The 16,664-nt window shown below is 40.5% G+C and overlaps 1 protein-coding gene across 10 annotated transcripts in view; it reads right to left on the bottom strand.

Moving 5' to 3' along the window:
- Positions 1 to 16,664, bottom strand: part of DTNB (dystrobrevin beta) — a 218,432-nt gene that overhangs the window by 133,446 nt on the left and 68,322 nt on the right. For all 10 annotated transcript variants that reach the window (XM_067294496.1, XM_067294497.1, XM_067294500.1 and 7 more), the window contains one exon: positions 11,493 to 11,617. In XM_067294496.1, coding sequence (XP_067150597.1) covers positions 11,493 to 11,617 — 125 coding nt within the window. The remainder of the gene's footprint in view (positions 1 to 11,492; positions 11,618 to 16,664) is intronic.

Here is a 16,664-nt window from a genome sequence, read left to right as displayed (position 1 = left end):
TGTGCTTCACTAACTTTATTGCAGCTACAGTTTACAGGAGCAAAGCATGAAACCTTTGAAGAGACTTGTTTGCAAACAGTCCTGCCCTCCTTTCTTGTTTTTTAAGGATGATTTTTCTTTTATTATACAGCTGAAAAAAATAAAAGCATAAGAAATGCCCTACTGGTCAGACCAGTGTTTCGTCTAACTCGGTATTCTGCTGCTGGCACAGCTGGAGGCAGATGTGGTCGAAGGGGGCACGACGGCCTCAGCGGCACGTGCTGCCTGTTCCCCCCCGTATTCTCCCACGACGCACAACTGTTGCAGGAGGGCCACCAGAGCGGACATCCCTGCCCGCGCCCTTTAGCATCTACTCATGGATCCCACCACCGACTCTCCTCCATCCTGGAAAGTGACCATTAAGCTCTACCTTATGCTTCCCTATCCTTTAACACTTTTCAGTACATCTAAAGACCTTTTCTTTCCAATCCCCCAGCAACCTAGTTTCTTTAAGAGCCTTTGATAAGTTATCCTTTCAAAAAGCTTTTGAGAACCAAAAAATACCAAATCCATTGGATCCCCTTTGTCCGTATACGTACCAGCACTCTCACAGAACTCCAGCCAGCTAGGGAGGCAGGATTTCTCTGAGAGGAGAGGCTGGAAAACCTAAGCAGTCATAACCCTTACACAGAGAATTTATCCTGAACCAGGGTAGAGTGAGGTGGGGGGGTTCCTCAGCATTTCCTCAGGAAACAACAGCAAAGCCTTTTGCTTTGTTCTAGAATTTATTGAAATGGCCAAGCCCGCCAGTTAGATACAGTCAATCGAAATTCAACGTAATTTTTTTTCCTCATTAGGAGTATTATTTTTTGAGATATTTAAAACAGACATTAACTTGATACCTAATAGCCAAAGATCACACTATCGCCAAAGCTGAAAGATGCCCAGGGAAAGGGGGCCATAGTAATCCCGATCCAGCAGCAAGCCTCCCTGATGCACGTTCATCTCCCTCTCCCTGGGGACAGGGCACCAGGACGCTTCACCAGATTCTCCCCTTTGAGCCACACGAGTTCCTCTGCTATACAGCAGCCTCAGGCAAGGAGGTGTCTTGGCACACATTGCACACTTGCCCTCCACCCTCTGCTGACAAAAGGAAGGAATATTTTCCTCCTCCTCTAACCCTCTGAGTTTTTTGGCAGCTGCGAGAAGAAAAAAAGAAAAGGTTTCTGCCCAAAGCAGACTCCCTAAACTAGCTAAGGATGTTTTAAGCCCCACTGTTAGTATTGGGAGAGCAACGGGCAGTCTGGGTCAAGAAGTAAGGATGCGGTTTTGGAAGCATATCAGTTTTTTGTTTCCACTGCAATGCACATATTTTTCAGATTTTTCAGTAGAGATGTCCATAGCAGTAGTGGCAGAATAAAGAATATCATTTTTGACAGGTCATTGCTTCCTTTGGGGTTTTGAGTAGAAGCAATGAAATGGAGCTGTGTCATCTAATGCTGCCTCAGAAAGTGTTTGTGGGGAAAAGAAGGGGGATGGTCCAGAAATACATTGGTAGCCCGCAAGCCAGTATTCTTACCATAGCTCTTCACAGAGATCTTACAGAATTTTTTTATTTTAATGTGCAAAGGCAAACCTTCTATACATTTTCACTGCAGAATTCCTGGGAGTCATTCTGTCAGGAAATATATTCGGTGTCAAATCTGAATCTCTTCCAAACTCAGTCATCCAGTGCTGACAAAGAACAAAAAGGTCATCGTGATTTCTTGCAGTAAGCAGGCTATGCAGAACTACGCTTCATTTAAAACTAAGCAATTTCTGCCTTTTTCAAACAGTTAAACCAATTCTCTTGATCTTTTGGACTCTTTTGAATCTATCAAGTGTCATTTTGCTAGAAACAGGATCTATTTCAAGTTCTAAATTGATATGGCATGTAAATAAAATAATGTAACAAGGAAGAATAAGAAGTGGGCTCATAGGCAGTCTTCCCATTTAGACAGCACTTATACACTGTATTTCCATTGCAAAGGGAAATGTTTTTCTCCTGTCAGCAGGGACATTTCTATATTCCACTGTGTACATATATCCTGGCTAACAGGCGTCCGCCGCATCACCTTCCCTGCATACAGAGCAGCACACTCCCTTCCCCTCCATTCACTGCACCGAGCAAACATCAACAGCGCCGTTATACGTTCCCCCATTTCCAGGCAGCCCTCTAACGGGCCGGGTTTGGACCTAGCTGCAGCCTCCCCGTCGAGGACTTGCTAGCGAGAAACCTCCCTGGCCGAGGGGCAGGCTGCAATTGCACTGCCCAAGCAGCTGCAAATCCACAAGAACGAGCTTCGTGTTGCCGAACCAGCCGTGGGCAGCGGAGGCTCAGGAAGGAGCTAACTGCAAACCCACCACCTCAACAACGTGCACAACAACGTGCACAACAACGTGCACAACAACGTGCAGCAAACAGGGCTTTCGGGCTGCGCTGGGGCTGCCAAGGGATCTCACGTGCCCCCAGCTTCCCTGCCAGAAGAAGCCACTTTATATGCCAGAGATTACTGCTCCGTTATGCTACTGGCCTTGGTTGACCAGGCACATACACGAACATAAACGTGACATGACCCGGACGTTATTTTCACTAAGACCTGCCAGCAAGATCACATATCCTTCCTGGACATTTTGTCAGGCCCTACAAATGCCTTCTCAGCACATTTTCCACTTATCTCCTGAAGCCTTAAAGAAGCATCCCCAATCTTCCAGCACAAGCAAGTTGATCTGAAGTAATCAACAATCCTATCTCTCTCCGTGGCTTCATGTATTCTTCACCTGAGAAATTCGCAGGAGATGACGGACTCCCTTCCTGGGGTGGAAAGTCTGTTCCCTCTTCAGCTATCGCAGACCAGGGCATAATTCATCAGCACGAAGCCACCTTCACCAGTGGCTTACTCACATAGCCCAAGCGGTGAAGAGCAACGCCGGAGGCGGTGGCACATGCCCACTTCTGTCACCTCTCCTGTGAGGACACCGCTTGCTGGCAGAGAGGGAAGAGGAGCAGCTCTGGGTAGTAACATCAACCGCCATAGCTGAATTAGACACAGTCCATCTGTCACAGCAGCAATTACTGTATTTAGCAACAGTACAGAAACACCTAAGCAATGCAATGTTTACTGTAAAACTATACTGCTAGCGGTAGCTTTTGCAGGCGTAGTTATTTCAGTTAAGAAAGGTAAATTGTCACCTCCTGGGCCACAGAATTGAGTCACCAGAAGGACATATGGCAGACAACACTTTAAAATACAGACTTTCATTAAGGGTTTTCAATTTTGATGGGTTGAGAATCGGGGAAAATGCTCAAGTTATAACCTGAAATAACCCTGCAGTGAAGGAAAGCTTTAGTTTTTCCCAGGAAAACCGATCTATGTCAAACACAATCTCTGCTTTATCACAAAATAAACTGAGAATAGTTTTTTAATGCCTATTAATGTTATCCATTTTTTGGATTGTAATTCCTAAAAAAAAGGGGAACCTTTGGAGCTTGTGGATACCAGCAACCACATTCAGAAATTGACAACTAAAAAAAAAAAAAAAGATTCATCCAGAATTATTCTCTAGCGCCAGAAAACTCCTACCTAGCCACAGCTTAGAGTCTGGAGGAGGATGCAGGGAGAGAAGCAGAAGGCACTGAAATAGCAGGAAGAAAAAATTTCCATTTTTAGAGCCATGACCCAGCACGGTTGCAGGAAAGTCAGGCAAAGAGAGGTAGAGGCAGTTTCAGAAACATCACTTATTCTGGGAAATGTAAGTAAAGCAAATCCATGATTACCTTAATTCCACCAGCAAAGCGCAGTATACAGTATATGTGCTTTGCTAGTGGAATCTGTAAAATTCCTGAGTCTGAGACTATATTAAATTTTTTGTTTGCATTTTTCATAATCACAAAGCTGTAAGGCAACACTGTAGTTACTGAGTTTTGTCAAACACAGAACATTGACTGGAATTAAATCTTATTTGATTAAAACACACTCTCCTCTTGGTTTTAAAATCACAGTGATGGAAATTCCACTACCACTTTTGATTTTGGTAATCTACTCTAACAATTAATTACATTCACTGTTAAAAATACTTTTCTTATTTTTATTCTGAATTTGTCTAGCTTCAACTTCTGGTCAGTGTCTTTTAAGCCTATCTGCTAAGCCTCCCTGGGATTATATTTCCTTTCCCTAGGAGAGGTATTTTTAGAAATATCAAACTATTCCTTAACCTCAGTATGTTAAATTAAATTGCTTGAACTCGAGTCTTTGAATGTAAGGGTATATATCTGTCAATATCCATTTCCAGGCCTTTAATCATTTTCATTGATCTTTTCAAGTCCTTCAGCTTTTCAACATCCTTCTTGATTGTGGCTACTGTAACTGCAAAGTTTTCTGGCAAGGATCACGATACTACTAAACACAAAGGGTGAATTCTCCCGTTTATACCCTCAAAGATCACATTAGCCTCTTTGGTTACAAAACTGCCCTGAGAATGCAAATTCAGCCAATTATATACCATGACCTCCCAAAGTTTTCTGGAGTATATTCCCAGGGTAACGTCCCTGATGTAAATATTTTTTCACCTTATATGAAGGACTCTGCAGGACTGAAATGGATGTGTACTTGTATCCATTTTAATAAGAAACACAGACCATTATTCTTTTAATCTTTATCATTCTTCCAATATTTGTCTCACTTGCCTGTCTAATCCATACTGATTTTATACCTTTTCCTCCTGGGCACTAATGCAAGTGCTAAATGGCACAGACGCGAGCACCAATCTCTGCAGGACTCCACTTGAAAACATACCCTATTCAGCGACCTTCTTTTTACAGTTATATTGAGAACAACTAGTTATTTTTTTTTAACCATGGTATATTCACTGTATTATTGCTTTGTAAATTACGCCAAGCTCCGAGAAGGTGCATTATGTCAACAATATTGTTTTATTAATCAAAATTAATCTCATCAAAAAAGATAACAAAATAAGTCTGACTACACCTAATTGCCAAAAGCCTATGCTGATTGGCATGAATTACTTTTTTTATTTACTGACCGATGAAATATCTAATCTACGGCTCAGTTATTGTATTCACCAGAGTCACGTTGGTAAGCTTAACATGTCAGAGATTGCCCTGTCTGACTTTGTTCCTCTTCCCCCCCGGGGAAAAACATGACATAATACGAATTTTCCTCAAGTGCTTCTGGAACTTCCCAAGTGTCTGAGTTACCTCGACGCTGCCACCCCCTGTCCGGGCAGGATGTGCCACCCAGCACAGCCGCCCGTGGGCCCCCCGAGCACATGGCCTGCTCGCCCACAGCAGGCAGCACCCCTGTGGACACAAAAAGCAACGTTTGAGGACCTTCTTTATCAGCACCATCAATGGGTCATGTACTAAAAACACAAAAGATGGAAGCAAGCCACCCCTTTTCTGCTTTACCATTCCCCTGGTCTAGCTGATCATTCTGAAATCAGTGATAGCCACCAACGTTATCACTTCAATCGCGCAAGCTTTTCAGTCCTCTAAAGCTTTTATAACCCGTCTAAACCTACATCAACAAGCTTGGAGCTGAGCAGTGAAGGAATTGGTTCTCCACAGCCGAACTTGTAAGCACTTCAGATAGGCAGCATCATGTTTGTAGAGCTGTGTCTATGGAAGATGGAAAACCCTTGTCCCTTTCGTCCTCTTTCCCATACAGCAGCGATAACAGAAACCCTTGGCTAACTGCCTTCCCTAATATGTTAAAATATATATTTTTTTAATTAGAGAAGTTACACAATTGTTTAGGTGCCTTTTATTAGTAATATTGGTGGTGCCTCTATTAATAATAATTTATCAATTCCATTGTTAATAGCTTTTGGTTTATCTTAAGACGCATTTCTTTTGGTTTCTCAATCTTCTACAACAGTCAAGTCCGCTGGGGTCGCTGTGAGCTTAGTTTAGATGTTGCTCTTTCACAGTGAACTACATTTAAAAGGCATTAATTAATGCCACATGTTAAAATAATGCAGATCAGAATAAAGGAACTGTAGTCAACATTGCAGTATGCCCTTTTTTGGGCGGACTAGCAGTTCAGCAAGACGGGAAAGCCCCATCTTGGCTCTGAGGACTCCACACAACAGAATACAGCTCCCTTTGGAAGAGGTGGTCTCCAGCCTGTCTCAGTCCAGAGACTTTCAGCATCAAAACAATCATAAAAGTGGTGAAACTTCTTCACTAGACTACGCTCAGCTCCCTCAGCCTCTCCTCATAGGTTCATGTACCCCAGACCCTTCACCATCTTGGTAGCTGATAGTAGCCTCCATTTTCTCAGTAACCCTGTTGAACTGAGGGAACCCAAAACGGGACACACTTCTCCAGGTGTGGCTTCACCAATGCTGAGTAGAGGGGGATAATAATTTCCCTCAATCCACTGGCCATGCTCCTCCTAACGCAGCTCAACCTGCAGCTAGCTTTATTCCTGCTGAGAGCAGCTGTTCGTCATACCCAGCCTGGCATCCACCATAACCGTCAGTCCTTTTCAGCAGGGTTGCTCCTCAAACAGTTAGTTTTCTGTACCAGTTCATGGGGTTATCCCATTTCAGCGCAGAATTTTGTACTTCTTGTTGCACTCCATGACATTTCTGTCAGCCTAAGCCTCAAGTTTCTCATTCCCTCTGGATTGAAGCTCTACCCTTTGTTATGTCAGGCACTTGCCTAATTTAGTAACATCTGCAAATTTGTTGAGAGTGCACTCTGTGTCACCATCCAGCTTGCTAATGAAACGTTGAACAATATCGGCCTTTGTGGGACCTCAATCATAACTGTCTGCCAATTAGATGTCAAAGGGCAGATTACCTCCCTTTGAGCCCAGTAGTCCAGCTAATTTCCAACCTAGCTAATAGTGCTTTTCCTCAGATTCCAAATAAGAGCTACTAAAGGTAAGTTTTATTACATCTACCGTTTCCTCTTTCCTTAAAAAACAGTTATGTGATTACAGAAGACAATCAGGTTGATCGAGTATGTTTTGCTTTTGGTAAATTTGTTTCAATTATTCCTGATCAGACTCTTAAAATAGATGTGAGGCATGACTTCCTATCCTAAAGGCCCTACTGACTGCTCTCAAATATGTTGTGTTGATCCATGTGCTCACTAATTCTACCCTTAAACATTCTTGCATGGTACAGATATCAGATTTCTGCTCTAATGTTCCCCAGACCCTCCTTAGAATCCTTTAGAAAAAATAATGCCTCCTTAGCCACCTTTCAATCCTATTTTTACTGACGTGGTTTTAGGCAAGAGACTACACACTGTTTGGAAATTCAGCTCTTTCAACTTTGAGTTCCAGACAAACACACACACACTGGACGTACTTTAACCTAATCCTTTGCTAGGGGGTAGAATAAAGCATAAAGAAAATTCTCTTGGTTTTGCAGTCCACCTTGCCACGAGGTGCACTCCAACTGTCTGCTCTGATTAGAATCAGAGCGGACGCTGCTCGAGTTAAAAAACATGGAAGTACGTACTGGTCATGGAAGTAGATGCCTTAAAGGGAGCAGCACCATGAGCAACGCCTCTCTCTGAGTACATTTTGCACAGTTTTGGAGATGATGTAGCTGCCATTCCAGTAGAGACCTGGGAAGAAGCCTCATGGAGTAAACGCAGTTTCACTAGGAGCTACTGTTGAGCACAAACCCTCTACGTCCTCCTCCCTAAGGTTTACAAACCTAGTCTTATAATGAATATATCAAATATGTATATCCTCTTTAAAAGGGATTGTTTTGTAATAAATATACTATAGGCCCATAAGCAAGTAAGGTCTGAAGGGTCAAAGAGGTTATTTAGTTCAAGGCAGGACCTACTATATCTGTATCATTCCTGATAAATATTCTTGTCCTATGTGCATTGAAAATAACAGGTCTATTTGCATTCTGATAGGAAACTGCTCCCATCACAGAAACAAAAACATATTCACCAAGTAAATTTTTTCTTATATATTATCTTACTGTAGCACGTAAAGGCATCAATTGGCATCACAATCCCATTGTTCAAGGGCTGTATGGAGTCACAGTAAAAGAAACTGAGAATCAGAATGGAAAGATGTTAAAAAAAAGAAAAAAGTTAAACAACAAGTCACATCAGATGAGGGGCATAATGGGGAAAAGAAGTTAGATTCCTTACTCTCAGTCTATCACTTTGATCTTGCAAATATGTTACCTATACCAGAAAACGTATCTGATATTTCCACATTGCCAAGCACGCAGAAACACTGCAAACACCGCAGAAACTTATCAGTGAATAAAGTTAAGGAGTTCTGCTGTTTTCATGAAGACTCAGTCATTTTTTAAGGTTAGATTGTTACTATTCAAATAATGTATATGGTGTGCTCACATCTTGAGTTCTGTGAGCACTTTTGGCGTCCACATTTCAGAAAGGGTGCAGTCGAGTTACTGCACTTCCAGAGGAGGCGACCAGAATGACCAAGGGCTGGGGCAGCTGCGTTACGAAGAGCGATGAGAAAGGCTGGTTCTTTGCAGAGAGAAAAGACTGAAGAGGAATATGATTGTGGTTTACAAAATCACGCGCACAACGGATAAGCTGAATGCAGCGTAACTGTTTACCATATCTCACAATCCTGGAACTCAGAAGCACTCTTGGAAACTATTAGGAAATAGGTTTAAAACAGTTAAAAAAAAAAAAAAATTCTTCACGCAGCACATAACAGTAAACTTCCAGAATCTGCTGGTGGAAACAGGCAGCGTCAGCAGGGTCAACAAGGGATTAGAAAATTTCAGGGACAACAGATTAATAAATGGATGCCTGATGGGATTAGGCAGCATGTTCCCCCCACGTTCCTAATCCCACAGCGGAGGATGCCGGGGGAGCAGGAGGAAGATGGACCCCAGCCAGCAGCCAGGCTCATGCGCTCTCTCCTAACGAGCGTTTCCCCTCGCCGCTGGCAGAGCACCAGAGCAGATGGGCCGCTAGTCAGACCCAGCAGGCAGTTCTTATCATGCAAATGGAAACCTAGTAATGGCATTCAAATATCATATTGCATATTACCACTGGTTATGCAAGAGAATAATCAAATTAAATGACCTACTAGGGGAATGACATGCAAGCTAAAAATGCATTAACAGTTACTGACAGAAAGCACTTTATACATCATCTCAGAAGGAAACAAGTGGTTGGGAGATGTTCTTGAAATATTCAATTGAGACTCAATTAATACACTGTAAAGCATTTTTTTTTGTGAGGATTTCCTTCTGTGGTTTTTGCAGCAAAACATTATCAGCTGATTTGCAGATTTATATTACCAGCATTTTTTTTATTTTTTTTAAAGAATGGGCTGCAAAGACTAGCCAGAGTTAATGCACTGCAGTAGATGATGCTACATTGTACTATGTCATTATTTAAAGGAGAAAATCTGTCCAGCAGAGTTCCATAAGTTCTTCTTGGCAATGATTTGTTTGATCCATTAAAAGAATTAATGTGCCCTGGCAGCAGAAAGAAGCAATTCATCGAACTTGGTAATTTGTGTCAGAGGTAAAATGTCTGCTCGCAGTCTTGGGATCAGTTCTTGTAGTCTTTCCTCATGCAAACAGTCACAATACCATAGCTATAATTACTTTCATACATTTTACTTATGCAATTACAGGATGAGGCCTTTCATTTTCTGTAGAAGTATTACACTGTAAACTACTATTTCCTCTTGTAGATGTGAGTCTAAAAACATGGAAGAAGCACAGAGCAAATCTAAACAGAAAAATATGAACTGATTCATGATAATCTGTGTTTTGACAGAAATCTAAACACAAAATTGTTTCCCATCAGGCTAAGCAGCATCCTCCCTGCAGAAAATCCAGGTTTAAAGCCGAATGACTCAAGCTCCACAACACAGCTCAGCTCAGACCTGGGTTCTAACTCTGTGGACAACGCACAACCTCCTTGCTTTGCTGATGTGATAAGCCATTCATTTAGGAAAACACAGCACTTCAGCTTTGAATTCAACTGTGGCATTACACACTTTTTTTTATTATTATTATAAGTGCAATTTAACAGAGAAAAATAGAACAATTATATTCCATTAAATTAGATCTAACTTCCCTCACTGCAGAGGATTAAAACAAGTATTATAATAAGCTGATAAATAACTAGCAATAAAAAACTGGAAAAAACAACCACACAGCTAAGTAGGAATTGGTAAAAATCAAAGCTATGTTTTTTTTTTTTTTTAAAGAAGTTTAGTATTAGAATACATTATAACTACTTATTCTTTCATATCAAGTTATGAATCTTCTCTGCTCTTTATAAAAGAAAAAGATACACGAGTGTTTTTCCGCACCAAGATAAGCTTTATTACTATCACCTTTCTGATATTTTGACAAGCTGGCCTCCAGCTATTAATAAAACTGTTAAGAAGAGGGGATAGAAGTGCCGATCAATCACAATCACAGAGCATACAAAAAGGCTGAAGTAGCACCTGCTAATGCTAAGGTTTCAGAGGCTGTAAAACATTCAAACCTGAATACCTTGGTTCTGCATTCAGAAATGCTGGCAAGAGAGAGAACACTTCAAGGGGAGTCTAATCCTTACAACAGCGTCATAAGCAAATAGGAAGAGCGTTGTCTTGACTTGCTCTCAGAACTGCAAATTACTGAATACTCATGAAAATGGAGTCCTCAGTATTAAGTGAATTATATCCCTTCACTTCACTCCTCTCTCCTCCCTCTTCTCCATAGCATGTGCTTTAATTCAGCTATATGAAAAGACCGACACTTTCTCAGGAATCTGTGGGACATTAAAACAAATCCGTTTGGAGGCTTAGTTTATTATACATACAAACTGCCAGAATTTGGGTTTTCCCCCCATGTGAAAACTAGCAAATCAAGGAAGCAGACTGATTTCAAGTCTGTTCAAACAAAGAAGTACTTAATTAAAATCCACAATAAGGTCACAAGGAAATGGTAGCAATACTAACATCGAGCAGAAAGAAACAGCAAATCTTGCAGTAAGATAAATAAGAATGTAGAGCCAATGTTCCTAGACAGCAACAACAGGCTATATATAAGGCTAAAATCAACTGCTAATATTAGATAACATTAAGTTGCGAGTAAATATGGCCTTTAAGTAACGTTATTTTGTTGATACAAATTAACCTATAACAAATAAAAAATGATCCAATAAGTTGCTGTGTAAAATGTAACATTGCTTAGTACTTTGAAATATTAATAAATGCAAGTAGAATATATAGTCAGAGCTTGGTCTAATTGTACATAAACATATTGTGTTTCACTTCTCTTGTTAACAAGATACTCTTAAGAAAGCAGTTTGTTCCAAACCATTAATTTTTCACAGAAACGTTTATACCATTTATAGTATTGCAACTTTATAATTCTAATCTAAGGGCTCCTTTCTGCTAGCCAACTCTGAAGTCAAATATATGCACAAATACCTTACTTTGTATCACTGACTATGTGAAAAATACATTAAAACAGGTACTCACACTATATGGGCAAGATCAAGTGGCTTTTCTGGCTGCTCCGGAAATATAGGATGAGGAGGTTCTCTGCTTGGTACACAACCAAGTGATTTACTAATTGCATGGCTCAGCTTCTTTGCAGGCGATTTCTGTTTTTGAAAGAATGAAAAAAAATGAGTTGACTATTACAAAGAGGGTAACGTGCAGTCAGATAACAGAGAAATGTAAAGAATGCATAGTACTAGAATATACGGAAGCACTGTTTTACATACTACCATACCTAAGAAATTCATACAGAGACTACTACCGCAATCAATTTTTGTGTGTGTGCAAACACTAGAATCTCAAAAATTGAAAGTAGTTTAATGTAAATATGTAAATTCAAGAAACAAACCAACTGCCTGGTCTTTCTGCCAGGAGTTAAACCAAAGCACAATAACATCCAATAAAGGGATTTCTTAACCCAAGAGGTCTTGTGAGCACAGGCATTCTATTCTGAGGGGAGGGCCAGGAGAGAAAGAAGGACCTGGTTCAGGAGTGGGGGAATAACATGCACGCACAGATATACCCACTGTCAGTTGTGCTTCCACTTCCAACCCACTGGAAATCGAGTGAGAGCTGGAGCTGTCCCCTCCCGTCTGCCCCTTGCAAAGACGATTGCTTTCCAAAGCCAGCTTTCACCTTTTATTTGCTCATTGCGGACAAAGTCAAGGTGAAACACAGTATTAGGGAAAACATGAACAATCAGTTTATTTCTTTCCTGTTACAAATTCACTAACTAACCTCACAGGAGCAAATATGCTGGGACCATCCGAGGAAGACTGGAATGGTGATGATGAGTGATGCCAAACATACAGAAGAATCAATAGTTGGTCTGAGTCATGAGCTTAAAACATGTTTTATGGCCAATGTTGACTTACAGATATTAAGTCTTGGGATGTTACTACATCCTCTGAGCTCACACCAGTGATGTGGGAAGCCAGATAATACTTCTGTGAGAGCTCAGAAATAATCTGGCAGCTCTATTAAGAATCTGGCTGTTCTATTTTTTCTTAGCAATCTCTTTTTCACTAGCTATCCATGTATCTAGTGGCTGGATTACTGATGTTTATATTATTTTTGACATTCCATGTCCTGTAAAACATTCCAAAGTTGAACTAGGACCAATTCTCAAGGTACGCTCAAATTAACACTGACTTAAATATGAAGCAAGGCTATGGAGAACAGGAGTTAGAGAGAAGTTTGTTAAAGTGAATATAAATTAGTAGCTAGTAGTTAGTAGTAATTACTAGCTGTTTAGTTAATTACCAACCAGTAACTTTCTTCAACTATTTGCTTTGTTGCCTCTGCAACAAAGGTATTTTTGCATGGGAACCTATGCATGTGGGAATTGTTCCCTCTGTTAATTTACCTGGTTTTAATAGATTGGGCTGCATTTCAGGTATAAAGTAAATAAAGTAAAATATTAATATCTATTGGAAAACAATCAAAAAAAAGATAAAAAATCTGTTCAAATTTGGAAAGAAAGGTGAGCTGGGTGCTAGTGAGGACACATTAGGATAGCTAGTTCATAGTGGAAGATTATCCTCCTTCAATCACCTTAAAATTCAAAGCCAATGCTAACCGAGGACTCTAAAAAGCATGGCTAGAGGGCGCATCTTGGGATTCATGATTGAAAAAAGATACTTATGATAGTATTTTTCCTTTAAGTACGGGTCAGTGGAGATTCGATTGGCAGCCGCAGTGGAATTCCAGTCACACGCACCTAGCGACACCCAACACTGCCTTTGCAACTCATCTGCTGGCCTGGCCACCATATTAAGAGCATTCTGTTTCAAAAATTAAACCAGTTACTCAAATTATTGTGGCCTGATTCATTCCAGATACTGGATTTTTTACTCATCAGCTCATAGATCCAACCTGTGAAATACCCGAACGCACTCTGAAGATTACAGAGAGCAAGCTGTCAGACACCAGGTGAAACGGATAATTTGATCTTCCAAAACATATCTTGGGCTTTGGCAGATAGAAAGTCTTAGTCCTATCAAAGTCGTACTGCAAAAATCTTATGATGTGTACACAAATGCTTTTATCATCTCATCAAGAAGGGCTTTGATAAGAAGGATGTCAAGATAATTAACTGCTTCAGGTACAAGTCTCCTACAGGGAGCTTTGTAAAACAGAGCGTTCAGAAGCACTTGAGGTTACTAATTCAATAACAGTAAGTGCTAAAAAGACTTACTGATGGTAAGCTGATGGGGGTTTTTGGTCTTTTTTTTCTCCAGTGTGTTAAGAAAATCTGGCAGATAGCAATGAATAGAGGATCTTTGCAAATAGTGTTGAAGTGCGTGGCATTCTCACTATGAAACATTGTACAGATGATTATCAGCCTTTAACTATTTTGAAAGTAAATGAAAAACATAATCTAATCTTTATGTTATTTCCCACTAAGACCACAGCAAAAGGCAAATTACGTGGTATTAATTTATCACACAAACGGGATGACATCAAAAGTACAGTTCCAATTTTCCTAAATTAATTCACGTTGAAAATTTCCACATGAATTTCTCTCTAAATTTGTTCTCCATTTCTTCTCCTTTTAGTGTATTGCTTACTTTACCCTTTACCCTGTTGATCATTTAGTTTCTGCACAGACCATCTATTCTCAGAGTGCCTTTTCTGTGACCTCTTCTTTGCAGTATTTTTAGATTATTTTAAAGATGCTTTTCCACTGTGGTATCAAACAGCATATCCTATTGTGCCACCCCACGATTTATTTTGTCAGGCAAGCGCAATGCTGTCTGGAATTCTGTACAATTGAGCCACTACAGCAGCATCACTTTCAGAAAATTACAGAGAAAAGATAATTTCCATTGATCCCAACTTTTTGATAATACTCAGTGCAGCTGAGAGTGGAAAGAGCACAGCACGCTGAGTGAGTATGCTATTTCACAGCCGAGCATATCTATTATGGACATCTAGTTCCCCCGATAAATAAATAATTTTTCTTTCAATTAGTAGAGTCCAACCTTAGAAATACCTAATTTAAAAAACCCTTCTCTTTCATCATTGTTACTAATCTTCACCACCTGCCCATTTGATATCTTTTGTTACCATCTTTGCATTCTGCTGGCCCAGATACCCCCCCCTTTGATAAAGCAGAAAATGTAAACAGAAAACGCAGAATAAGGTAACCCACCCGCCCATCCCTGACACCCCCCTTGGCCCATTGCTGAAACCTGCCCTCCTCCTCCTCCTCCCCAGGTGACACAACCCCTTTCCCCATCACCAAGTCCAGCCCTGCAAACTTCCCCAAATAACCCAGTCCACCCACCCCTCGCTGGCACCACCATTATCCTTGCTTTAAGTCTCTCCCAAAGACTTTTTCCTAATAATAATAAAAAACAGACAGTGGGTATGGATATTTCTGATGTGAATCAATTATCAGCTCCAGAATTGTTTCTATAGCACCACTTTGATCACTTTCTAGATCAAACATTTTAATAAATTTTTCGACTGAGCCAGAAGTCAAGGTGTCAACAGATCAGGTGAACATTATAAAATATCCTCTCTCTAAGGGTAGCATTAGCTGCTATGCATGTTTTCTGCAGCTACTGCAGGGGTAAGCTGCAAAACTGCATTCCTAAGTGGTTCTATCTAAGTTTATAAATAGCAGCAGACAAACACAGTTTTCATGATCCAGAATAGTGTCTACCTACCAGCAAGTACATCTGGCTTCTCCAGGTTTTGGAGAGAGCTCAAAAAAAGTAAAATAAACACTTCCCAGAGGCTGGAATGTTTGTTCTCTTTTGTAACATAAAAGGTCAAAGGAGACCCTGCTCTGTACTGTATGCTGTTCACTTGCTTTGACATTCCAGGTCTATAGCCACAAGGTAAAGTTAAAATACCTTTTCCTATTAACCATTGAGTAACTCTCTCCTTATGACAGTTATCCTCAGTAAGAGCCAAATGCAAACCAAACGCTCCAGGTTTGGTTATGTCAGTAAATGTCTTGCTGATCCATCAGTCAATGTCTGTCCTGGATCCTAAATTTTCATTTAAAAAAACAATCATGTTTCTAATCAACTTAGTTACAAAGAAGTAATTTTAACACAAAGAAAATATAACCAATGTAGTGATGCCTGCAAAAGCCTGCAACTAGCCTATATATAAAAGTCATTTTAAGTGCTAAGAACAACTATTTAACTAACTTTTCCCGGAGGTCCAGAAGGCAGATGTCAGCAAGTAGCTGCACTGAGCAAGCCCTGGCTCTCCTGGACCGGCTGGACACGCACACTGTGATCACAGCTGGAAACGGCGCTCTGCAGCTGCTTCCTCATGTCAGCGGCTCAGCTCGGTGTCCCGGGAGATTGGGAAAAAACTAAAAAGGGACCTCCCACAAAAACAGGGCACCACCGAGCACGTACATTCTTAGCCAAGCTTGGACAAAACTGACCTGATCTGCAGCCGGACAAGCGTTACCCTTTGAGTTGCCTAGATCTACACAAACATGTTTGAGGTATGCACATCAAACGCAAATGGACTGAGAAGCTTCTTCTGGAAAAACTAATGTTATCGACAGGTACAAAAAAAAAAAAAAAAAAAAAAAAAAAAAGTATGTAAAAGGCATGAGAAAGTTATTAGTAAAATTCAACTGTAATGTTCCACATATTGGAAAACCCATCCTCTCTCTGTTGTGTTTGCCAAACCCTTTTCGTTTCACAACGGTTTATAGATCCCATGTCTGTCCACCAGCCTTCCTGTCAAAGGCCACAGCCATTAAAAAAAAAAAAAAAAATTCCATTATGGAACTAAAAAGCTGGAAACTACACAGCTACAAGTTGTCCTTCTGTCTTCTTCTCATTACCTGCATGCCGTCTATTTATAACCCCCATCCAGCTCTTTCAAAAGGGTCTAGTGAACTACCACTACAATGGGCTCAAGTTTGCGGGCAATAAAAGCTGAATTTGAAACTTGTTTGACAAGAACACTTGCTTGAAAATTAAGATTTTAAAAGTTATCCTTCTATTTACAGTATAAGCTTCATTTTACTGATATTGCCAACAATATCATAACCATAAACTACACAGGATGCAAACACAAAATAAGCGAGCATGCCAACCCTTCGTCTGTACTGAAAACGGGAAGTAAGCAAAAGGTTTTCCAACCCAAGACACACACATCTTTCCCTCTTCT

The sequence above is a fragment of the Apteryx mantelli genome, chromosome 3 (genome assembly GCF_036417845.1).
Source record: "Apteryx mantelli isolate bAptMan1 chromosome 3, bAptMan1.hap1, whole genome shotgun sequence".
NCBI classification, from domain to species: domain Eukaryota; kingdom Metazoa; phylum Chordata; class Aves; order Apterygiformes; family Apterygidae; genus Apteryx; species Apteryx mantelli.
Note: the sequence above shows the minus strand (reverse complement) of the source record. Positions and strands in the feature narration are given on the sequence as shown.